General features: G+C 51.1%; 2 protein-coding genes across 3 annotated transcripts in view; one reads left to right on the top strand and one right to left on the bottom strand.

The window, feature by feature from the left end:
- Positions 1–358: 358 nt before the first annotated feature.
- Positions 359–14920, bottom strand: TGFB3 (transforming growth factor beta 3). The gene is made up of 7 exons (XM_040560526.1): positions 14280–14920; positions 8618–8781; positions 7110–7239; positions 5485–5592; positions 4508–4679; positions 3868–4021; positions 359–1519 (listed from the first exon to the last, which is right to left on the bottom strand). Exons 1-7 carry the CDS (start codon positions 14758–14760, stop codon positions 1361–1363), a joined length of 1368 nt encoding a protein of 455 aa, XP_040416460.1. The 5' UTR covers positions 14761–14920; the 3' UTR covers positions 359–1360.
- Positions 14921–19772: 4852 nt separating this feature from the next.
- Positions 19773–25246, top strand: part of IFT43 (intraflagellar transport 43) — a 45086-nt gene continuing 39612 nt past the window's right edge. Inside the window, exons 1-2 of one of the 2 annotated variants that reach the window (XM_040560528.1) lie at positions 19773–19837; positions 19957–20046. In XM_040560528.1, the coding sequence (XP_040416462.1) occupies positions 19793–19837; positions 19957–20046 (135 nt within the window). In that variant the 5' untranslated portion in view covers positions 19773–19792. The remainder of the gene's footprint in view (positions 19838–19956; positions 20047–25246) is intronic. The other variant, XM_040560527.1, reaches the window with a different exon arrangement.

Raw genomic sequence — 25246 nt, 5'->3', positions numbered from 1 at the left:
TCGTCAGCTGTGACAACTGTAATTCCCTGATTACTTAAACAGTACTGTTAGAAGTTTTACATTTGAGGGGAGCTTTATATGAGTCTATCAAAATCAGATGCCAGAGGTGATGTGTACATCTGAGGGACAAGGGAAGGGCAGAGCAGATGCACACCAGGCACTGTTTGAAGGTATGAAGGAATTTCCATTCTGGGGCTCCCTGGCTAACCTAAATTGTGCCCATTTCCTTGAAAAGACAATCTGGAAAGGGGAAAGATTTCACAGTGATTGAGTATGCCACAGCAGTAGCACTTTGAAAATAATAAACCATCTAGCCCTTCAACAAGCAACTTCCTTGTGGGAAAAAAAAAGACCATTTCCCCCCAAAAATATTTATTTTTTACAATGTTTTTGAGATTAATATTTTTTTAAGTCTTGGCAGGTGAGGCCTGGGCCACATTGAGATCATTGTGCAGAACAGGTGCAGAACTCCCCAAAGCACCTCACAAACCACAACAGACAAAAGATCCTCAGGATGTATCAGCTCATGAGCGAATGGGCCCAAAATTCAGGTACCCACAGACATCGCTCTTGCCCTGACCCAGAAACCATCATTCAGAAACTTCCAGGAAGGGAAAAGAGCTGAATGGAGACATCAGTCCTTCTAAAAACGGACTCAGCACCCTCTTTGCTTGTATTTGCCCACCCTCAGCAGGCTGACTGGGAGCCCTGCAGTTTGCATTCAGAAACCAATAGCCAGGATCTGCCATCTGATCTTACAGGTTTGGCAGAAGCACAGTGACAATTGCAAGACTCCTGGATCACAGCTCTGAGGAACAAAAGTCTGTGTGTATCTCTGAGTATCTCTTCTCTGAGCAGCTTCCCTTCTTGGTGCATTTTCTTTCTCTGAAGAAAATTCCAAGATTTTCTCCTGCAGGAGAAAATAATTCTTCAGGCCAGTGAGGAGGGCTGAGGTCCCAAGATAGCTACAGCTAGAAAAGGAAATGCTGCCCCATTTCCACTCCCCCTTTCAACTGCTCTTTCTCATTCCTTGCCTTCCCAGTTCAACTACCCCAGCATTCAAATACACAGCAGTTCCTCCACTCCGTCCTTCTCTTCTGCACCAACTGTCCAGCCATTTTGGAGAGTGTGGCCTTCGTGACACCAAAGTAGCTCCCAGAGGGAAGGCGACATTGCCAACAGGACTGAGAAATGTTCCAGAAGAGATTCCCAAGGGCTGCCAGACCCTAAGACCCAGGGTTTGGTGCTCGGCCCTCTGCATGCGTAGTCTCTGACCCCCGGTTCCTTTTGTGTTAGCCTGGGAGCAGGAGAGTGGGTGCTGACAGTTTCTCTCTTGGCTTTGGGCGGGCCAGGGTGCCTTTCAGCTGCACTTGCAGGATTTCACCACCATGTTGGAGAGCTGCTCCACTTTGGGGGTCCTCCCGACGTAGTACAAGATGGTGAGTGGCTCCAGGTCCTGGGGGACACAACAGGGCGAAGCAGACGCCTCAGGGTTCAGCGTGTTGTATAAGCCCAGCACCTGTGGAAACATGTAAATGTGGTGACAAAGCCAGGAATCCATTTAAAGTGGTTGAGGACAGGAAGGTATTTGGTCTAGGTACTTGGACTATGCTCATCAGAGGGCTTTTCCCTGAAATGAGTAATACTCTCATCATGTCCTGACCATGGCCTGCTCCTAAAGGATATCACCTACCCGGGCCTGACCCAAAGACATTTTTCTTTTTAACTTTAGTGTAGTCCCTGGCCAATGCCTAAGGGTTGAAAGAGTGCAAGGAGTAATTCACTCCTTTAATTTTTAATTGGCTATGGGGTATAGTGTCACAATTTTTGCTTATAACAAGGCTGGGTATAACCAGCCCGGGGCTGCATTGTCTTTGGTTCCACTACAGAAATCAGAAGAAAGAAACTCAGTGCTGCTTATTTCAGCTAACATCTCTAGATAGCACTGGATGGATGCCCATCATCTTGAGTATTCACAGTTCCCTCCCAGCTTTGAACTGTCTCATGCTCTTGCTCTCCACTCCCTCCTCCAAGTCATTACACTATAATGCTGGAGCCAGGACAGTGTCCTGTGGGACCGCACTGGATTCCTTCTCCCAGCTGGCCCTGTCCCACAGATGACTGTACACGCTGGCCATGCAGCCTCCACAAAAGAATTGCCATGTTTCTTCCCAGAGGTGGCCACTTTTCAGTGATATGCAACTTGCTGAATCATGGGGCCAAAATATGATCTCACCTGTGCTACTGTGGTCTCGTTAGCATTTCTCTGGGTTATATGACAAGGTCCAGCACCTTGGCTGTTAACTACAGTCCTGGGGGATCAGAGGTTCTAAGGAGGCATCCTGTTCTATCATCCAGATCCATGTAATTCCAGTTATTTTGGTAGAAGCTCTTTGGAATACTGAGCGAAGGCCCTGGCTGTACCACATGGGTACTACATCCTCTGGGGCTGCTGTACTCAGCAGAGTAAGTTAAACAGACTGGTGAGAAATCTGCTTTTTGCCATGTTTTTCCTAGGTGGTGCTGGCAAGCTGTCAGCAGTGGTATTGTTCTGAAGATTGCTCAGATCACTCAGCTGAACTTACTGCTTGAGCATTTCCTTTCTTGATCAAGATGAGAACATCAGGGACCATACTAAATTCTCCTTTCTCTCATGCTCGTTCATCCCAGTATCTATTAGGGAGTTTCTCAGGACAACTAGATGGTATATGTACCACACTGCATGCATATTACCCTTCCTAAATGTTCATTACCCTACCTAAATGTTCATTTACTTGCCCTGCCCAGCATCTGTCCACTCTTTCATTCCCTTAGATCAACTGCTCCCACTCATACCAGTCCTTTAGCCTTAGCGAGCCTTGCTGCTTTGCAGACTCTTAAGCTGTCAAGAATATGTTAACATCTTTCTTGCAATATCATCTTTACCCAGTTAATTATTCTTCTGCCAAGTCAGCATTTTTCCAGTGACTTTTTTAGTGAAACCTGAAGCTAAGTTTCAAGTGAGCTGTTGCATTCTGTGGACAGAAGCACAGGATTCTCCTCTGGCTTTTCTTGCTTTAGCAATGGACTGTCAGCTGATTAGTCTGTCTTCTCCTCTTAGTGCTTCTTCCATTGGCATGCTTTTCTATTGCCTTTTTTTTTTACGCTCTAGACAGTAGTGGGGCTCAGGTGGCACTCTTCCCAAAGACTGCCCAGTGTACATATGTTAAATAGAGGTTATGTGAAAGTTACCTGAAAATATTTGCTTTCTGCTAGTTATATATGTTAATTTCACTGCCTAGTGAGAACAAACCATAGGTCAGGTGGGATTTCTACAGCTGGAAAGGATGCCAGTGCAGAAAGGGGAAGCTTGCTGCATAGCCATGTTCACTTCTGGACATGGACATAGACTCCCCGTTACTTCTGGCCTACAGCTGCCCCTCTAGTAGTAGACAGCAGGTGTGTGCCAAGGCTCAACAGCTTTGCATGACAACCTGACAGAGTGTACAAAAATCCTCTATCCATTGAAAAATGCACGAAAAAATTAGGCAGAACAAAATGACCAGGGTTGACATTTGATTTGAGGGATTCAGTTAACACTCTGGCCCTTACCAAATAGGTACCCTAAAACTCTGAGTCCTGCTGTTTCCCATCTCATCCAAGATACAGCATACTCCTCAACGTTTGGCTGGAAGCATGGACTCCATATTGAGTCCATACGAAGAACATCCCCCCCGCTGAACCACCTAGACTCTTTCCTGCGGTTTCCTTGGAGTTTTTCTACAAGTATTAATCTGAACTGCTTCTGCTGTTTTGAAGAGACCAGATGTGATAAGACTGAGGAAGGAAGGGGGAGTCAGAGCCCCAAGGAAAAGACACTGGATGTACCGTGCTGTGAGTGGTGTCTGCGCTGCGCAGGTACGGACAAGGGCCCGAACAAAAGTTAGCAAAGTAGCCTTTAGGCTCGTGGACCCACTTCCAGCCCAGGTCCTGTCGGAAGTCGATGTAAAGAGGACGCACGCAGCAGTTCTCCTCCAGGTTCCTGAAACACAGCATCAGCACACAGTGAATCTAGAGAAGGGCCTTATATGTGCTTGCATGATGCAGCTTCCTGAAGGGAAGGGCTAGTATCAGCAGTACCCGGTGGGACGCGGTGCTGGCCTGCTCTGGGAGCGGAGGAGCGGCAGAGGCAGGCAGCTCAGCTGCCTGCCTCTGCCCACACACTGACAGGCAGCCCTGCCGCTGGCCCCGGGGGCAGCACCTCCCTGCTGTCCCGCACCCGGGGCTGGCAAGGGGCCGCTGCAACTCGGCCAGAAGCTCACAGTGACTCTGCTGAGCTGGCCAGCGTCCCCTTCTTGGAGGCCACGAGGAGCAGTCAGCTGAGCAGCGCTCCTCACATGGCCCCTGCAGCACCACGGTGACTCAGCACCCCCTCGGAGGACGCTGCCTTTCCCAGAGATGTGAAGTGTCACCACGCTTGCCAGCCTCAGGCCCGGGACCCGGTGACAACGGCAGGATTCTCACTTACCGGAAACAGTAGTTGGTATCCAGGGCCCGTTTCTTCCTCTGGCCCCCCAGCGTTGGGCTCTCCAGGCGATGCGGGGGTAACATCATCAAGATGAGGTGGGGATTATGCAAGTCTTTCTGCTTCTTCAGGCGCCCTAAGTCCCCACGGCCATAGTCATCCTCGTTGTCAATGCCTTCAGAGAGAAATGGGATCCACAGAGAAGATGTCAGTACGGAAGCGGATGGCACAACGAGGCTTTTCATTTAACGCTTTCATGCCTGCCCTTGGACCAAGGCAAAAGGGCACCACTTCCACTTATGCTTGGACTTCTTCCCTCCCAGGGACCCCTTTACTCCCGGTGAATCTGACTGTTGCAGGCCTGAAATAGAGTCTTGTGGGCCACCTGTTTTACCATTTGTAAACTGCTGGTGGGGCCATTAATCCATCCCACTCGCTCCTGGCTCCTGTCCCAGGACAGGCAGGAAGATGAATGGTTTAAAGAAGATGTCAGATCATTGGCACTCTTCAAACAGCCTCAGAAATGGAGCCTGTGGGGGCCAGTGGCTGCAGCCCAGGGCTGCAAGCCAGGAGGTTCCTACTTCTTAGGCCAGCCAAGCCACTGACTCTCTGGGCCACCTCACACAGGATGCCTGACTTCCTTGTGTTCCAGTCACCCTAACTGGAAAGCAGAGCCTCTGTGGAAATCTGAGAAGGCATCAAGCTGAGCTTCCTGGAGAGACACTGAAATACAAAATTACTCCTTTCTGCAGACATGCATGCAAACCCACCCAGCCGGCGCTTCCTTTCTCCCATTTCTAACCTATCTACAAAATGGGTATACCTGTATGATCAACATGCAAACCCAGAGCTGTATTCTTTACAACAAATGTTGTGCAAGGTAAAATCCTCAACTATGCAAAGGAAGACTTTTTTTTTTTCTTTAGACAATCCAGGCTTTCCCTTCTCCAATGGCCTCCCCTAATCCAGCTCTTTATCACCTTTGAATTTGATCTCCAAGACCTCGTGCAAATTCTCCAAGATGTCCCCATTGGGCTGAAAAGTATGGCAAGGGCAGTGTATGCTAATTTCCAGGCCAAGGTTGGACTCTGCAAAGAAAGAGAGGACTCTGTAAGAAACAGCTTTCCTTGGCTGGGGCAGTTCCTGTCACAGGGAAGCTCCACAGGGGACAAGGACTGTGCTGAACTTCTAGGCTGTGGGTCTGTCTCAAAGTGAGGGATGCTATCAGAGCTGGGGCACAGGAGCTGACTTGGAAAGGAGAATGGGAAGCAGAATCTTGTGGCCTCACTTGTGCCAAAAGCCATGCTCCTGATAACCTGGTGTTTCTGGTTACGTTTTTTAGTCTATTCAGCACCCAAAAACATTTGTGAGCTTTGAAGAGCTCCACTGGAAAATAAGTATTTTCAAGAGTTGGCCTGTGGTGTCTGTGTTGAATTAGTTTTGCCGTCCTCAATACCTGTCTGCTATCTGGCTTCTGGTTAGTGTCTGAAGGAGAGATCTGAAAATAAGCGAGGTGGATATGGACAAGTAATTTTACTGGAAGCATTTTTCTCAGCAGCTGCAGCCTCCTGTTTTGTTGAGCCACTGGCGGTCTCATTCACACAGACTTTCCAGAGGCAAGTCTATTTTCATAATAACTTCCTGGACCAGTCATGCTGTGTGGGCCTGACCCAGGGAACATAAGATTCTTATGAAAGCTCTTTTTTTCTATGTTGTGTCATGAATTGAAACATCTGGCTCCCTGGGGCATTGACAAGGTGCCTAGCACCTTTTTTCCTAAGCACAGCATACTCTGTGATGTCTGTCAGCCAGTGTGCCTGCCCAGAGCTCGCCGCAGTTCCAGCGCTGAACTCCAGCCATCGGGACACAACTGGGAGCGCTTCAAAAAGGAGGAGCCTACAAGCTCACAGCTTATCCTTCCAGGGAGCGGCTGCTTGCCAGTGCCTGCATTCCAGTTTTCAGTGGCACCTAGCTTCTATCTGTGAGGCCAATCCAGCTGTGAGTCACGGTGCCTATGCTCCAGCTGTGAATGGGGTCAGTGTTCTTGCTGGGAGCTGCCCCGTAACTATCTGTAGGGCTGCCCAGTGGTGGCAGAGGTATGTTCTGTCTAGGTGTGTCAGCCTCTGGTATTTCCTCACCTTTATACCTGCCAAGCTGTAAACAGCTAAAGAAATCAGGATCCATGCTGTTTTTCCTACTAGATGTGCTCTAGCTCACAAGAAAGTTAAACCAGAGCAATCCTCATTTTCTACGAATTGCAGACGATAGATTAGAGCAGTGGAGAGGTCCCCCTGGGCTTAGAATCAAAGAAACAAAAGAAGTTCCAGCATCTCTCAGTGAAAACAATTTCTTCCTCCACAGGATGAAACCTTATTCCGACTCAGCCCACAGAGCTGCACAGCGGGGACTCCAGGCCAGAGCTAGAAGGCTAGCAAATGTCACACACTGAGGTGGCTCTCCGGGGGAAGGTTTGTTCTCAAGCTGAAAGAAGCTGCTCTCTATTTGAGCAGTGCTCCTGCAAAACCAGGAGCAAATATATGCTCCTGCCAACACTCATCCATGTTTCTGTGGACATCTTGACACCCAGTCGAGGTAAGACCCCTACCTCTGTGCAGGAGCCACTCGCGCACAGTCTCGGTGACATCGAAAGACAGCCACTCAGGGGAGCCCCGTGTCTGCACATTCCTGCCACTGAGGTAGCGCTGCTTTGCTATATGCTCATCCGGCCGAAGGATCTGCGTTAGAAGGAGTGGTAGAGAGAATCAGCCAATGCCATGCATGAGGAAGGAACAGCCTTGTGGCTTTTTCTTCTTCCACAGCTTGCTACAAACAAATTCAGAATGTGGGGCCCAACACATGAGACAGCAGGAATACCCTGGCACATGTGAGAGGAACGTGCTTCACAACCAACCTGAACTCCAGAGATCTACACGGCATCTATTTCTGTGTCCTAAGCAGCTCACCTCTCCCAGCCCATCCGTGCTTCAGGATACATATCCAGAGGCAGAAGCATACAGCAACAGATGTAACGGGTGGTTTTATTTTTGTATTAATGTGTGGGATGTGGGTCTGGATTTCAAAGTAGACCCAGCCGTGGGTAACAGAACACCTTGCCATGGGTCCCTTGCCCAGCAAGCCTGTTGAGTCCTACAAAGTGGTGTTTTCATGTGTCCTCCACTCTTCAAATTCTACCAAAACACACCAGGGCTGATAAGGTTTGGAGAACTCCCCCCCTGTTCTGATATCCCCTGCCATTTCCAGACAGGCAACCATAGTCTGTGCAAGGTACACCTTGCTGCAGCACCCTGGGTTCATTCCACAGGACACTAAACCCATGGAGAAGCTTGGGGCTTGCCTTCTTGTCAGCTGTCTCATCTGGTGGAGAACTGCTCTGACTTTTAAAGCTCAATTCCAGGAAGACCTGAAGAGCTAACAGCCAAAGACAATTTTAGCTGTATTCCTCCTACAAAGTGGACAGACAGCAGCCTGTGGGAATGTGCTGCCTGGATGCTAAACTGTACCGTTAGCTGGGTGGTTTGGCCTGGCCTGAGATCACTTCCAAACCTGAACCAGGCCTTATCGTACCAGGGGAGCCCAAGAGTTCAAACCAAACTCGAGATAAGCATCTACATTAAGGGTGCCAGGAATTGTGCCCCCAACTGCTGGTGAAAGGAACATTGAAAGTGAGCGTTTCTTTTCCGGTAAGCCTGTGACAAGTCAGAGAGCTCCACCCGTTGGATTAGCACCAACTGCATTGTGCTGCGGTAGTCAGAGGAACAAAACTGCCAAGGGACCTACGTGTGCAGATGTGACAGGAGGGTCAGGGATCCTCCACTGGTGAGGGGTGCCTCTTCCAACCCCCTTCTCAGTGCAGCAAAGAGCTGCAGCGAGCACCACACCGGGGTGCTCAGAGCAGCTGGACAACGTGAGTGTGAAAAAGGACAGCACCACACTGTAACAGGGAGGAAAGGTGACTGTATCACCACGTGTGCTGGAAGAAGCCTAGGGCAAGGCATGGGGTTTCTTCTCTCTCTCTTCTGTGGCCTTGCACATGTCAATTGAGGCAGTGATTAAGGAGCCTCAGGCACTGGGGAAGGTGAGGAGGATACCCACCTGGAAGAGCTCAATGCGCTGCTCACTGCGTTTGGAGCTCGGGTTGGGCACACGCAGCACCCGGAACTCGGCCCGGAACAGGTTGGTGCTGTTCTTCTCTGCCGAGGACACGTTAAAGCGGAACACGTTGGAGGTGACACCTTTGGGGCAAATGCCCAACTCATCTAGGAGAAAGAAAGAGGGAAAGACTGAGAACCTCAGGCCAGAGGTGAGGGATCTCAAATAAACAGACTGAGAAAGAGCTTCCCAGCTGAGGCCTGCCACTCAAACATCTCACCACCTTTAAAGTATGATTATATGGTTAAAGGTAAGACAGGATGAATTCACTCAAATTTGCTCTATGTTTGGAGTATTTTGCAAAATCTTCCCACTACTGCCACCATTATTTCAATGCTGCAAACTGGAGAATCAGTGGAGATCAACAGTATTTTTAATTCTCTCTTCTAACTGTTCATTGCACATTGCTGGTACTCCTAAGTCTCCTGCATTCAAAACAACAATCCCAGCGAAGGCAACGGGGCAGCCTCATTTGCAGCTAGTAGGACCCATTCCCAGTCATCGTGGTGGCGTCACTCTGACCCTGTGCTCATGCTGGAGAGATGAAGGTACATTGAAGGTGATCCTGTTACAAACCTTGACGTTGTCTCCTAAAATGAAAGCCAGACAAGTGTCCACAAAGCATGAGGTGTGGAAGACTTCTTGGGAGCAGTGACTGTTCAGTGCGTACTAAAAGAACTGGGTTTTAAGGTCAGTTCTCACCCATGACCTGGAGGAGGAATTCATGGATAGTACCAGATACAGAGTTCTTCAAGGACAGAATAATAGTGCTGAGAGGCCTGCGGAGATCAGACACATGGGCAGGAAATAGCACAGCAAGTCTCTGCCTGGATGTGTGCCTGCTGAGCAGAAAAATCCACTTCGCGGATGCCCAGAAAGACAGTGGGTAAAAAACACAAAGTCCAAAAGAGTTCTCAAAAAAAAAAAAAGAAAAGCTTCTCTTCATTGGGACCATTTTGGTCCCATGGAGAAGGCTGTGATTCCTGTTGCTCCTCTCCTGTTGACCTGTTAGCCTTCAAGGCTCAGCATCATTAAGGCTTTAAGGTTTCTTGCAGATAAGGCACAGCAACTCCTGCTCTACACCCACATGCAGATCTGTTTGCAGTTCTACAAAGCTTCTCACATGACCTCTGGCTGTTGTCCAAGGCAACACGAGGCTCTCATGTCAGCTGATATTTGTGGTTTTTCTTTTCCTTTCTTTTTTATATTAAAAAAAAAAAAAAGAAAAACTATCACCTGTTCCCAGCCACAGTTCCACTCCGTGACAAATAGGCTGGAAGTCCTGGTAACCTTGAAGTTATATTCCTGGAGTTGGCCCCTCTCTTCATAGCACCACTGTCTCCCAAGGGAAATAGATTCTGAAGATGGACTAGTGTGGAACAGTGTCTGAGAGCAGAAGTTCACTTCCTGTGCCAAATTCTGCTTTGAGCAATGCTGTTGCACTTCTGGAGTCATCTCCATGAAGATGAACGTCTTCCTCTCGTGCTACACCCAGATTTGGCAAGCAGGAGCCTGACAGTTTACAAAGATGTGTTCTTAGGCTGCAAAAATTCTACTCAGTAAGCTAATGACCAGATGCTCCCCTTGAGATTTGATTGGTGGTTTTTTTTTGCCATTTCTACTGTTGAATGGAACAGCATTTCTGTACAGGAACATCTCTGCCTGCTATTAAAGACATGAATATTTGGTAGCCTCAGGAGACCGGACCCCATTGCAGCTGCGAGCTGGTATGCTCAGCCCAACAGCCCTGCAGCACAGAGAGTGCACCGAGCCATGAGAGGACACCCACTGTGGGGACTCCACCACTGTGACCACTTCTAGGTTTTGTGCCACAGAAAAGCACAGATCAGCAAGCTCTGATCTCATTAAATGTCCCAAAGCATCTTTGTAGCTGAAGCCTAACATTCATAACTGTTCTGAGTCATAGAGCTAGGTGGATGCTGCGTTTTAATACCCCCTTAAGCTGTTTTGTAATCCTAGCCCTATTAATAGTGCTGCTGACAGCCTGCCCTTCCATTGCAGAGCCGCCTGCCTGTCCAGGAGGGGTGTCCCAGTAACCATCAAAATGCCTTTCTAGATCAGACCAGTGGTCAGGCTAGCCCACTATCTTTTTACAACATTGGCACTTTTATCTGATAATCTACTTAGAGACTGCAAATCTGGTCCTACAGCACAGTGCAGATGAGAGACAAAGTGATTTATTGTTCATCAACTCCTTAAAATGTTTCAGCTAAGAGGTGAGGCAGCTGTGCTGGTAACAGATGGCCATCTCGTGCACTTCCCTGCTGTCTCCACACTGCCACCTACCTACTTCCTTCACCAGTAAGGCAGAGGTGTCTGTGGAGACCTTCCTAGTGGAAATGGTAACGGCTATCTTGCCTTTCCTAAGGAGAAGCTGCCTGTTGCCTTCATACCCTGGGAACCAGCACTCTGCGATGGGGCAGTAGAGCTGCATTCTGTTTCGTTCTCAGCACTGCAAGGTTGGAGCCTGCTTCTCACAGTCTGATGTCCAGAACACAGGTCTCACTCCCAGAAAGCTGTCTGCTTTGGGGAAAAGTCTTTATTTTAAGAGGTCACAGGCAAGTGCAGCTAGGTGATGTTTTCAGGGAATTTGGTCCAGTCCCAGCTCGTGGTGCGTTAACCGTGCTGGAATCTGGACTTGTCCAGATACCAGCAAGGAACAAAGCCTAGAGGCAATATTCCTGCAAGTCCACAACAGTCAGTGGCTGTAACAAAGCCTAGAGGCAGGGAATCCGTGACACCTGTGTACCCATGCCACTCTGTGTCTGACATAACAGGATGCATCCTCACGATCGGGCCCTGCTATTACTGTGGAGCCCAGCCAGCCTCAGAGCTGTTGACGGAACAAACGATGGGACCAGCAGCCTCCTGGAGCGCAGGGTAGGATGCAGGGAGCGTGTTCTTTGGGAAATCCCCTCTTCCTACAACTGCTCTCAGCAAGGTGCAGGTTCTCTATGTGCCACCAATCCCACACAGCTACTGTTTCTGGCCAGCCTCGAGGCAGCTGATCACTGTGTGGTTCCAGTTGGATGTCAAGGAAGGGCAGGCTGGCTGCAGGCAGGTGCTGCTTCAGTCTGTATCATAGCACTGGTACTTCAAGGTGCTTAATGTCAAAGCTGCAGAACTCAGGAGAAAAAAAAAAAAAGATCCTTCTGGAACTCTGCAGGTGGTAGGTTTAGAGGGAAGGGGTGCTTGGCCCAAAGACCCATTGCTTTAATTGCCTTGTCTCTCCTGCTGGCTTGGAAAATGGCATGGTTTTCCTTGGGAAGGAAAGCAAAGCTCTTTGCAGGACCGTTGCAGATGCTTTCTGAGGTTGAATCTAACCAGCAATCAGTGCTCAAGGGGGCCTGAACCCCCATGAGTTTTAGGAGATCCTTGAAGTGAATGGTTGATCAAGAGGGAGCTATTCTCTCAAAGAATATTCCTTATAATTTAGACAACGTGCCTGAGAGGCACAGCAGCAGGAGGACCATTCTCTGAATCACCAAACAGCTCCGGGTGGGGACAGGGACCTGCTCCTGAAAATCCCTCCTTCCTAGAAGGATCAGGCTCTCCCTGCTGCTATTTTTGCTCCTCAACTTTCCTCACTGTTGGGCCTTAAGTCTTGGAGAAGGATGACTTCTGTGAGCCAACAAACTGCTCGACTAATACTTTGGATCTAGAACAGTTTGTGTGCGCGCGCGCGCACATTTCAGCCTTGTCTGTATCATCTTCACAGTTCCCTCAATGGAGCCGTGCTCCCCTTCCCCCCCGGAGGAGACGGGCTTTGGCTCCGAACGTGCTCTGAGATCACCACCTGGCACAGTGACAGAGTCATGGGAAAGTTGAACATCAGCCACTTTTGAAGACACGGGGCCAAATTCAGCCATGGTGTACGAGATGAAACTCCCCAGGTTTGAAAAGGAGCGTGTCTCTTGACACCACGGCCCGTCTGCAGCTCTTCTCTCCTGCTGGGACCCAACTCCAAAGTTCCCCCTTTCTCTTTCCGCTGCCCGCTCCCAGGAATTTAATCTCAGCACAGCTTGGTGCTGTGGTGTCCTAGAGGGACATGGGGCAGGTTCGTTCATTTCCATAGGCATGGAGATGTTACTCTGCATGTGGTGGACAGTGGCTGAGCCTGTGGGACTTTCCTTATGGCAATGTCCGTGCCCACCTGCAGCACCCACTTCTATTGCCCCGAGCTCTCCTTGCACTCACAGACCCTCCCCACTGCCTCCCTGCTCCTTCCCGAGCGCATCTTCCTTCACCTTACCCCTCCACTTTATCCAAATCCACTCCTCCGACTTCATTTCCCACTGTTATGCTTTCCCAGTATCCTTCTCCAAAACACACCAGTTCGTAGTGCGGCTGTATTATTTTGCACAGACACTTGGTTTCCCCACATATTTTTAGAATTTCACTTTAGTAGGTCAAAAACGTTGAAATCTGGGTAAGCTGCTAGTACTCTGTGCGCTTTCTGTTCCTCAAGTCTTGGTGCCTCCTGAACTAAGAGCTAATCATATAACCATATGGAGTGCCGTCTGCTAGAGATTAAGTGAAATTTGTTGCATTACCACATTGTAGCTCTTATTCCAGCTCATCATATGTCAAGATTAACATAAACCTGGCAGAGTAACTGCATTCTGAGCCTGCCTGCACCGAGTCACAGCTCCTCCCCAGAACTGCAGGCATTCAAGCAGTGTCCCCAACACCGCACTACATCACGGGAGGACACCCTGGATGGGGGTATGACTGCATGCCCACCAACATCTTCCAACCCTAAGGAATCCAGAGCACAGACCAAAAGCATTGCTTGTGCCTACATCTGCTCAGCATCTGCAGTCTACTCGGGGTTCATGTCTGCTCACTCTGTCTTTGCATCTGCATCTGCTCAGCTTCTGCACCTGAATCTGCTTAGTGTCTGCATCTGGGCCTGTTCATCATCTGCTCTGCACCTGCTCAACATCTGTCACGTTTCCTCAGTGCCTGTGTTCCCTAGGGGGTCCCCTGTGCATCACTGTCTGCTTTGCACCTGCTCAGCATCCCTGCTATCTTCTGCTCGCTCTCCGATCCCTCGCCGCTGTCAGCGTAACATCCTCCACGGCGTCCTCCATGCAGGAGCCTTCCCAGCGAGTGCCTCGCCACCCTCTCTGGAGCCGGCTGACCGAACAGGTTGCCTGGATCTGCGGCAGGGACGAGCCCAGCCACCTGCCCGGCACCAGGGACCGGGCTCTTTTCCCTAACCCAATGCGCCGCACACACCCCAGGCCCCCTCTGCCTCCTCTCCTGCCGCCTTCCCACCTCGCCCTCCCTCCCCTCCCGGCCTTCCCTTGCAGCTCCCCGGCCGGGGACCCCTCTGGCTGCCAGCGCCCAGCCTCCTCCACCTGCGGAGGGCCGCGCCCCGCGCCCCCCGGCCCCTTTCACCCCCGCACCCCAGCGCGCAGCCGGGCGGGGACGCGCCCCAGCCCCGCCGGGACCCCGGCCCCGGCCCCGAGCTCCCCGATCCCCGGCGGCCGCCGCTCCTCGGCTCCCGGTGCGGCGGGCAGGCTGCCCCCGGGTGCGGCACCCCGCGCCGGGCCGGCGCGCACGGGAGCCCGGCACTTACTGTGCTCGGGGAGGCCCTGGATCATGTCAAATTTATGGATCTCTTTGGCATAGTATTCGGACTCGGTGTTGTCCTGCGAGCAGCTCTCCTCCTTCTCCTCCTCCATCTCCTCCAGCAGCTCCCGGGTGCTGTTGTAGAGGGCCAGGATCTGGTAGGGCACATGAGCCGGCCCCACGGTCTCCGGGGGGCTGGTGAGCCGCAGCTTGCTCAGGATCTGCCCCCGAATGGCTTCCACCCGCTTCTTCTTGATGTGGTCGAGGTCCAAGGTGGTGCAGGAGGACAGCGCGAGGCTCACGGTGGCGAAGCTCAGCAGCGAGAGCAGCACCAGAGCCCTTTGCACGTACATCTTCATGTGCGAGGGGGCGGCGGAGGCCCCCGGGAGAGCCCCCCGGGCAGCGGCGAGCGGGCGCGGGGGACCGGGCGGTGCTCCGGCGGCAGCCTCCCCAGATCCCGCGGGCTGAGGCTTGGCGAGGAGGTGCATGAACTCACCGCGCCGCGCGCCGCTCACGACTTCCAGGAAGAGCTGGCAGCGCTCCGCGGGGAGAAGCGGCGGCGGGCGCCGTGCCTCGCCGCGCCGGGCTCCTTCCCCATGCGCCGCCCCGCGCCCCGCGGAGCCGGGAGCGCCCCGCCGCGCCGCGCCGCCGCACGTGTCAGCAGCGGGCCGCGCCGCCCCGCCGCCGCCGCCGCGGGGGGAGCGCGGCGCCCGCCCCTCTCGCTGCACCATTCATGCCCCCGCCGCCACCGGCATCGCCCCGCCGCCGCCGGCGGCACCGGCACCAGCAGCCGGGCTGCCCCGCTGTCCCCCGGCCTGCCCTCCGCCGCGCACTGCCCCTCCGCCGGCCTCGCCGCCGCGATTTTATACCTCCCTCCCATGACGTCCCCGGGACGGGGCTCGGCCGGGGGGGGGACGGCACCGGGGGGGGAGCTCCAAGCCCGGCCTTCGCCCGCAGCACCGCGGCTACGGCGATCGCCGTCCGCCCGCCCTCCGCCACCCCCCCCCTCCCCACCACCCGCCGGGTCCCGCCGCCGCCCCCCGCACGGCCGGCGGCACCGGGCACCCCCCGAGCCCCGCGGCCGGGCCCCCCGGCGGCGGGGCGGCACCGGGCGCCCTCCGACGTGGCCGCCGCAGCCTCCGCGGCGGCGGAGCTCGGGCGCCCCCCGCTGGAGCCGGGCGGGCAGCGGCCGGGCCGGACCGGGCCCTTCGCGGTGGTCCGCGGGGGCGCCCCGCCCTGTAACCGCTGCCGGACCGCGGTAAAAGCGGCCGAAAGCGCCCCGCGGAGCCCCCCGGCGCGACGTCTGGCCCAGGGGGGAAGGCGGCCGCGGGGCCCCGGCGGTGGCAGCCCCCAGCACCTGCCCCGCTCCGCCCGCCGCCCTCCGAAGGGGGCCAGGAGACAAAATGTCGGCCCCCGGCCCGCCCCGCGGCCTGGGGCTGCCCGGAGTCAGCGCCCGTCCCCTGCCCGCACCCCGCTCCTGCCACGGCTCCACGGGGCCTCTCCGGGAGGTGGGACGTGCCCCGAACCCCCCGCCGGGCCTCTGTCTGCGGACATGCTGGGGGCAGCTGGAGAGGGTCCTGGAGAATTGGGGTGGGCTGGGGGCTTCGTGCCCGCTGGCCGCCTTCCCAAAGAAACTGGGGGGTGAGTTGTGAAGGTGCGGGGCTGGAAACACCAGGGCATGCCTGGGGTCCTGCTGTGGGGTGAGCACAGCCAGCTCCCGGTGAAGACACCGAGTGTGGAAGAGGTGCAGTGGAAGTCCACGGGGCAGCTGGGAGCGTTGGACGCAAGCAGCGCTCCCCAGGGAACACAGGTGTGACCCTTCAGAGAGGAGATGGAAGGGCAAGCTGGACACAGCTTGTGTGTGCTTTGCTTGCGAAGAGCAGTTTGGGAAGATGGTTCCTCAGAAGACTGCGCAGACAAAGGTGGAACAAGGTCTGGTGGCTCTAAGATGACTTCAGGCAAACCAAGACTGCAAATTCTGAGCACTGCCGTTAACTGTCTGCGGGATGGGGATGGGGATGGATGTTTCTAACGCTCATGAGGTGCTTCTGAGATGAATTCTGGATCCTTTTCCACTCTGGGAACTCCTCTAACCGACGCGTTACATCGCTAAATGCGGTAGAACTGATTGCTTTGGACTGCAGTAATCCATTTGCTCCAGTGCCACATGGTGAGTTATTAGTTAAGATGGAGATAAGTGCAGGAATTATAAGAGATTATGAAATGAGTTCCCCAATGGCTGGTCCTGGGCCCAGTTTTCATTAATGATTTTGGCATGCTGAAATGAATGTGCTAATGAAATTGGCTGCTTGTCCAAAGTCGGGAGGCTTTGTCAATACAGGGGAGGACTGGGATGTCCTATAGGAGGGGGTGGGTAATTCTGATGGCTGAGATGGAAAAAATGGGATGAAATTCAATAGCAGAAAATGCGAGATTTTGCTGCTAATGGCTGCGAGCTGACTTTGCTGTTGTGAATTGACAGTGGGGTCTTAGCGCTTGGGAATAGTAGCACAGGAGAAGGATGTGGGAACGGTGCCGGTTCCAGTATCGGGCTGCTCACTTCCCGCTCGGCATGTTACTCTGTCTAGGTTGTAAAGAGGAGGAGAAGAAACTCCATGGTCTGACACACGCTGGAACCGCTGCTGGTGGCTGCAAACAGCAATCGCTAACAGGTTGCACATCTTGGATGTGCTGGAATCCAGCTGGGCTGAGGGAGAGCCTGACAGGGCTACCGAGCGCGTGAGTGTTGGAGGAAATATTTCACACTTGGCAACCCTGCCTGGGGTTTGTCGGTCTGAGCTGGGGCTGATGTAACTCGAACAGCGGCTGTTCTCGTGGAGATCAAGACAGGCGAAAGCGTGGGCCTTTCCTCTCTACCAAAGGCCCTGCCTCCTTTCAGAGGGAGGAATCTTGTGTTTGAAGCTTCACAATGGTTAGGAGGTACTGGCCCAGAAACCTCTGTGAATAACAATATTTGTAGTTTTTCTCCTCCACCAAAAACCCTTAGAGATGGAGCACATATTTTCAAGAGCTTGGAGAAAAAATTGCAAAAAAAATCAAAGTGAGGTGCTTGGAGCTGCTAGGGTGGAGCAGGTCTGGCAGCTACCGTTTGCTTGGCGCTTTGCTTCCCAGTGGGAGCTTAACATTTACAGTGAACTGTCCTGTGCCAAAATCAGGAGTCTGGCTGGCCGCCTCATGCGAGGGGTGAGGAAGAAAGGTGCAGCGCTCTGTGTCACTGCTTGCTACTAGAGGCGCCCCACATCCCATAAATTCTGCAGCTGACTGTGAGCTGCTCGACAAAACCTTTAGCTGCTCTGAATAAGGTTGTCATTGTTCTCTCCCACTGTAGTGCTACCATGTGAGCTTTCCACCACGGCTCTAGCTTTAACTGCATGTGTGTGCACTTGCTTTAAAGGTGGTCTAGGACCAGAAGCATGTGGGAATGCTCAAGTGTGATTGCTTTCCCAGACTCTCCAGGCTTTCTCTTAGGCAGAAGGAGGACTAGACACAAGCTCTATTCATAGGCCCAGTCAAGAAGTAATCAACAGCAAACAGTGCTAGCGGGGGACTCTGTTAGTCCTATTCTGTGTGATTGGATTTGGGTTGAAACCAGATGGATGGAGTCCATGGTTAGGTGTGAGAACTTGTATGTGAAAGGAATGCTTACGTAGTTCTTACTTGCTGTTCAGAGGAGAGGGGGTGGCAGTACTTTGATTTATAGTGGGGACAAAACCGAACAAGTAAGGCAGGGTGAGAGTTGAGAATACACTGGAAAAGAGAAACCCAGCCACCACAGACCTAAGCTGAACAAAAAGCAAGTGCAGAAGGCGGTTTTAGACAGCCACAGAAGGAACAGAAGTTTGTCCTGTTCATTCTTTCTCCTTCTTGGTTGAGTAGGGGCTGGTCTAGGTCCAGGATCAAACACAGAGGAGAATTAGGCTGTTCAGAATGAGTGACACCGACGTTTAAAGCAAGCAAGATACATTTTAACCACAACACAGAAAGAGGGATGAAAACTCTTTCTCCTCTGTTGTCTCCCCCAAGCAGGCAAAAACATACCAGCGTGGGTGACAAAGCCCATTCTGAGGAGTGGACGTGTCTGTGTGGGAACACAGAGAGAAGCAGGGCAGGACAGATTTTAGGCTTCATTCTTTCTACATATCTGTTCTTCTCTCCCAGGGAGAATTTCTGAAGTCACAAGTCAAAGTTCTGGGGCAAGGCTCAGTTCCGCAACTGCTCAAGCGTTTTCTTTCCCGCGTGTGGACTGCTTCCATCACCTCCTTCAGTCAGCCTCAGACTGGTGCCCCTGCAGTGGTCAGCACCCCATGTCTCTGGGAAGGGCTGGGATGTGCTGGTGGGGTCGTGCCTGGGGTGAGGACCAGGGAGAGATCGCGAGGAGAGGGCTGGGAAGGGACAATTCAGGATGAGCGAACCCGTGGGTCCTGCTGTTTTGTGATCTGTCAGCTCGAGGTGGCACCCTTTACCGTTCCTGCCCTTCCTCCAGTAGCAACACCCCACCAGCTACAAGTTCGGGGTCACAACTGCGCAGGGACTGCCACCTAAGCAGATATTGCTGTGGATACAGTCACACTCCTCTTCGGGTGCCATTTTCTGAGCAAGAAGCCAGTTGTGATGGCACACTTGTACTCAGACATCCTGCAGTCGCTAATGCAACCCTGGGGGCTGCAGTCCCTTCCCTCTCCTTGTGTCTGCACAGCCACAGCTCGTCAGAGGAGTGGATGGGAAGTGCAGGGCCATATTCCTGTGTGGTGGAACACGGGGCTGGGTGAGAAGTGCCCACTCTACCTGACGGGTACCCGAATCCATAATCAAAAGAGAAGAGCCAAATATCTGGAAGATGATGATTTCAGAGAGCCTAACCAGCCTGGCTTCAAAAAAGGAAAATAACCTCTCACTTATTGAATTCTTTGAACATGTCAAGGTTTGTAAAGAGAGATAATATCTTTTATTAGACCAATTGATACAGCTGGAAAAAACAGACAAGCTTTCAGGCACAGAAACGCTTCTTGTATGTTTTTTCCCTGGTTATATCTAACAAAAAGTTACTACCTCTGCCTACAAATCTTACTTCACCTAATCCTTAGATCATCACGGTCACCGCATGCCTACTTGAAAGTGCCAGTGAGGAATGGGAAAGGGGAGAATTATTCGTCACAATTTGTTCAGACTTCTTAAATTCTTCGGCCAGACCACGAGCCTCAGCTGAAGCCGAGCAGGCGTACGGGGCGTGTTGCATTGCCTCTAGCACAAAGTATTCCTGCAGGGCTTAGAGCTGTAGGGTTGCGCTGTCACTCTTTGTCGCTGGTAACGGTACAATCAGGAGCGGCCCTGGCTGTGAGGAGCGGCAGCCGCGGGCCGCCTCCTCCCCGCCCCGGCAGCGAAACTCCGGGCAGGGAGCCCGGCTCCGGCCGCGGCCCGGTGCCGGCTGGAGGCCGGCTGGAGGCCGGTTGGAGGCCGGCGGGGCGGGCCGTCTGCCGGAAGCACCGGCGGCGGCGGCGGATGGAGGCCGAGCGGCAGCGGGCGGCGGCGCCGCGCCGGGCGGGGGTGAGCGGGGCCGGTAGCGGCCGCGGGAGGGGAGCGGCCGCCCCTTCGTCCTGTGCCCGGCTCCCGAAGCTGTCCCTGTCGGTAACCGTGTGCTCCTCCCGCTTCCCCCTCCGCCGCAGGTGCCGAGGATGGGCCGCCGGGCACGCCAGGACCTCCTTCAGGACGAGACTGTCAGCAGGAAGAACTCCTCTTCTGCGTCTGCCGGAGAGGTGGGTGTCCTCCCGGGGGAACCGGAGGCGTCTGCGGTCCTGGTCCTGTCGCCCCGGGAGGGTCTCCGTGCCGGCCGAGAGCTGTTCCCTCACGGGGTGCTTTCCCTGTTGAAGTCTGTCCTAAGAGCCGGTACCCAAGTGGCTGCCCTGCCCCTTTCCCCGTGTTTCCTTCCGCAGGATGTGTGGTTTTCACACAGGCTCTTCCCTGAGGCTGTGGTTTCTCAGATCCATGGAGAGTTGTATCAAACAGCCTTGGCGCCTCTCCCTCCCATACATGCATATCTTCCATGGGTATCAAATATGAACAGGGTCATCATTTTGTTACCAGTTTTGCCACCATCCATGGTAGCGAGGCAGAGTACAGGTAAGCAGATGCTTTTCCTTTGGACTTTGCTTTTGCTGGAGCCGGAGTACAGCTTCTGGTGGTCAGTATCAGGTTTGTGCAGCAACATTACTTTTCCTTTTGTCCACACACAGCCACAAACGTCATGCTAGGAGCCAACTTCGCAGCATGAGACTTTGTCTCATGGGCAGTCATGTGCAAACTCAGTTCCCACTTGGCTCTGGAGAAAGACTTTTGTTCAGGTTCTGTTCTGTCGGTACCTCTTTAAAATACAGAAGACTGTATAGAACCCCTCTTTCACGGGAGGGTGAAGCAACATCCCAGAATACCGAGAAAGATAAGATCTGAACCCTTTAGATTCACTCTCTTGCTTACTGCTGCAGGATCCTGAAATCCTGGAAGTTTGCTCTCTGTTGCTCCCCACAGGCATCTCCTGCTGAAAGGAGCATCTATCAGTCAGGAAATGACATGCAGACAGTTCTCCCTTACACCTTCAAATGGATAAAAGGGTCATCAGACTTCCAGCAAGTTGACAGTGGTATTAGTTTGTATGAGATAATACTTAGCTTTTTGCAATACCAGTAGTGTTCTCCAACATATTGCGTTCTTGGTTTCTTTGAACTGCAAAACCACTTTGCCCTGCTGACTACCCTGGCACCAACTGTACTTGAAGCTTCTGTGCTCCCAGCCCTGGGACGGTCTGTCTTAGGAGTGGGTACTTCTCTGATACTCCGTGTCATGACAAAACTCTCACATCGAGTAGTTGTGTCCCAGTCACCTGTGCCAAAATGTGTTTCTAGGGGTTGTTTCCCTGGAGTCCCTGCTATGCTGTTGAAAACACACTGTTACAGCTCCTCTTACAATTACACCTCATGTAGCTTTTTTTTTATTCCCCACTGGAGAGAGTATGCTGTTTTCGCTTTTAATAGGCATAACAGAGAATCATCTCCTCCCACCTATGCACTCTTCTTTCCCCGGTTATATTAGGAGCTCAGGAGGAATCCTGTGAGGGAGTTTCTGGAAGGAGCGAAAGGCCCATGCTCAGAGGTCACCTAAACTCTGTAGAGTTCATCTTCTTTGATGTAGCAGTACTTCTCTGCCACATTAGCCAAAATGGAGTGCTCTGATCTCTAGGGTTAAATCCCTTTCTACAGGCAAATCAAACCAACTCCTTTTGGCACAGTTGTGGGTACTAGAGAATGAGGAAGAGCATTTACAGTAAGTGGAGTAACTGATACTTGCCTAGATGTGATGCGCAGCCTCATCCTTTCTGTTTAATGTGACTAGCAGAAATTATACTAAAATTTTAGCTCCTGCATAGTAAGAAGTTGAATATACCTTCGAAGAAGTTCAGGAGATCTGAGGTGATCCCCCAGGCTGGCTCTGTGCCTCTTCAGTGAGCCCTGTGAAACTCCTGTTAAGCAAGGGACACAGGGACCCTGACAGCAGATGGTTTTGCCTTTGCTTTCTTCCATCTGTCCTTGCAGCACTGGAAAGACCTGATAGGAAATGCCAGGTCTGTGCAAAGCAAATGGAGCTCTTTATCCACATCCAGTAGTAGGATCTTTTGTAATTTAAGCAATTTTGTAATTTAAGCAATCAAATTAACAGTGGGGCCCATAGGTAAAGAAAGCCTTGAAAAAAACAGCCGGTGCTGCACGTGGGTGTTAACCTTGGTTAACCTCCAGATGAAGGCGGCTCACTGTCAGATTGTTCTCTGCTGGAACTGCCCATCCTCATTTATGGACCAATTCCCTGGTTAGAAAGCGACCAAGGCATGTTGTAGGGGAACTGACTGACTGTACCTTACTGCAGTTGTACTTGGTGCGTCTCACATCACAGCCATCCTAATAGCTGTGAAGAGATCATAAAGGTTCCAGTCTTTGGGCATCCCTGGAGAGGACTAAGAAATAGTTAGAATCTTCTGACTGAAGGCAGTGAGCTTTTCAGCAGCAGAAGGGTGAGGCCTTCCACGCCTTAAACGATTCAAATATGTTATTACTGGATCTTAACCACCAGGAAGAAATGTTTGTGTCAATATTCTCCCTTCAGACAGTTCTTTGTTGCTAAGTGTTGCTGTTAACTGGAAACCTTGGAGCTACTGGAGAAGAGACAAAATCTACTATGTATAAGCCTCAGCCTTTTCCTTTGCTTCAGAATTGGAGGCCTTTCATACACGGTCATATTTGATACCAAAATGAGCATTTAATAGATCTAAGCTTGCATTTTCCTTCACCATGGGTTGGCAGCCACCTTTTACTTTTCTGGAAGCTTGGCCTTGGCTTGCCTCCATGGTGGGGTCAGCCATTACAATGGATGTCTCATGCAACCATCTGGTCATCCTGAAACCCTTTCAAGGAACCTTCCCCAAAGAAACTCAAAATAAAATAACTAAGCAAAAAACATACTTTTTACTAGAACTGGCCATAGTGGCCAGTAATTAATTTCATCACACGAGGTTTTATTCCTATTAGTGATTTTGAAGACAAAGAGATTTGTCCTAAACCTTTGCCTATTGACACCTTCATGGGCAGTTTCACATTCAGGATAGTGATTCAGTTCTTGGTAGTTCCTCAAGGTTTTAAAACTATTTTAAGATTCATCTTGACTTCTTATTTTTTTATATTTCCATGTCAATCCACTCAGCTTCCGCTTAGCTCAAGCTTTTCATATGAACATCTCATTTGTCTTAACGTTATGGTCTTTTCTTGACAGTAAGAACCATCCTGGATGTGTTTTCCAGTCAGAGCAGCTTGCTTGAAGGAAGCAGAAAGTACCTGTCCGTCTATCTGCATTTCAACATTTGGGCTTATTACAAGGAAATCACTTTGAAGTGTGAACAACTCATTTAACATAATTAAAAAGATCTTTGTTTTCAAGTCAATATGCAAATCTTCTGACTTGGAGCGTAGATCTTATCAGATTACTGCTGATTTCTTGTTGACTTGGACTCTGTCTTCCAAAAGAGACCCCAAACAATGGTACATCTCATCACCTGTCTGTCTTCTTTCACAATTGTGTTGTGAAAACCTTTTTCCTAGGGCACAGCTGCAATCTCTTGTGCCTTGTAGCAGGCTATATGTCCCTCAAGCTCTATAAAAATATAGTATTTTAGTGTCTTTTGAGTGTCTGTTGTATACATATGGTGTTCACTCTCCCACAATAAATTCCTTAACTCTAGGGGTGTCTCTGTGGTTCCTCTGCCCATATCTCTATTTGATAATTCCCATTCCTGTGTGAAAGCATCTGCATTACCTTCAAATTCAGACCTCTGGCTCCTCAAAGAGCTCAGTGTCAAAAAACTCGTAGCCTGCCATTGACACACAGAGCATTCCTGCCTTTTCAGAAGTACAAGTACTAACAAACAACATTGCAGCTATGTATTATTTCAAGAGGCAAGAAGGAACATGATTATTTGCTGTAATTGGTGCAGTCAGCATCCTCCTGCAACAATGGCTGTGCGTGTTCCTGGCCTTTAGAGCTCCTTGGCAAATTAGCAGGCACTTCTCGGGCACCCTGGGGAATATGCCGTAAATGGGAATTCCTAGAGATAAATCTGCTAGCAGCATGCCAGAACTCTGCATTTCAAACATTCATTTTCAGAGGGGTAATATAGCCATTTTTCCATTGGGAGGCCTTTCCCATCCCTTGGCTTGCTGTGTTACTTTTCGCTCATCTTGATGCTATCAGGTTTCTGACAAAATCAGACAGACTCAAGCTGGCCATGTTATTTGTATAATGGGAGGGGCAGGTCACATAATGAGATCTATTGAAGATCTTTGCTCTCGCATTCTACCAGGACTTCTGGACGCTTGTCTAGAATAAAAGTCAAACCTTTTTCCTGGCTCTAGCATTGCTATGTCCAACAGCCTGGATGCTGGCTTGATGACATCCACCAAAGGAAGTTGTTCAGCCAGGTTTGGAGCTCTTGATGGGATTAATTTGGAAAGCTGAGTGGAAAACCCTTTCATTTAAATATATCAGGATTTTTTTCCTTTTCTGTGTCTCCTCTCAGCAAGAGTGAACTATTTGTTGTTCCATAAGAAATTAGTATGCAAAAACATTTTCATGTTATTCTGCTTCCAGTCAGTTTTCTTTTTATCCTACAGTGACGGGATTCTCTTGGGACTTTGTCCAAGACTTCGTTGGGTTTCTGCCTCTTATGAATTCAACATGGTGTTGTTGATGTCCCTCTGGCAGCACTTTGTAGATCCTCTGCTTTTAACAGGCAGTGTATCAGTCTAAAGGATGAGGGTTTTCCAGGCTATGCTGAGAATACCTCCATACAGGTAAGAGAGGGTTTCTTTCACTTAATATCATGGTTTGTTCAAAATCATTTAAGATCCCTGATGGGCTTCTTCCACATGTTTCACCAAGGCCTGCAGAAAGTCTCTGTGCTCTCACTTCTGAAAGTATGTTCTTCGCGTATTGTCCTACCTAATATCTATAAGCCTGCTTATACAGTTCTGGTCCATGGGTGATACTTAAAAATGATTATTTCTGTGCTGCAAAAATATAGGCAAGGTTTGTGCAGACAGACAAAAGCTCGAGGTGATTCCACTGGACGTTGGAAGGATGTTCCCGCAGGTAACTTTTGCAGAGCAGCTATTTGGATTTCTACCACCCAGCTTACAGACACTCATGGTAGTGACTTCTGGCCACGTTCCTGAGGCTGACATCCAAGCTGCATTTAAACAGTACTCTGGTTATCTAACCCAAGTGAACAAACAGCTACACAGCAGTTGCTGAGGGTGAAATCCAGATGGAAGATTGCTCAAAGAGGAGGTTATTTAAATGCTTTTATTTAAATGCTTTTTCAACACGTGTTGTCCAGCTGGATTTCCTTCAGTGCGACTG

The sequence above is a fragment of the Cygnus olor genome, chromosome 5 (genome assembly GCF_009769625.2).
Source record: "Cygnus olor isolate bCygOlo1 chromosome 5, bCygOlo1.pri.v2, whole genome shotgun sequence".
Lineage (NCBI taxonomy): Eukaryota > Metazoa > Chordata > Aves > Anseriformes > Anatidae > Cygnus > Cygnus olor.
This window is presented reverse-complemented; position numbering and strand designations above follow the sequence as displayed.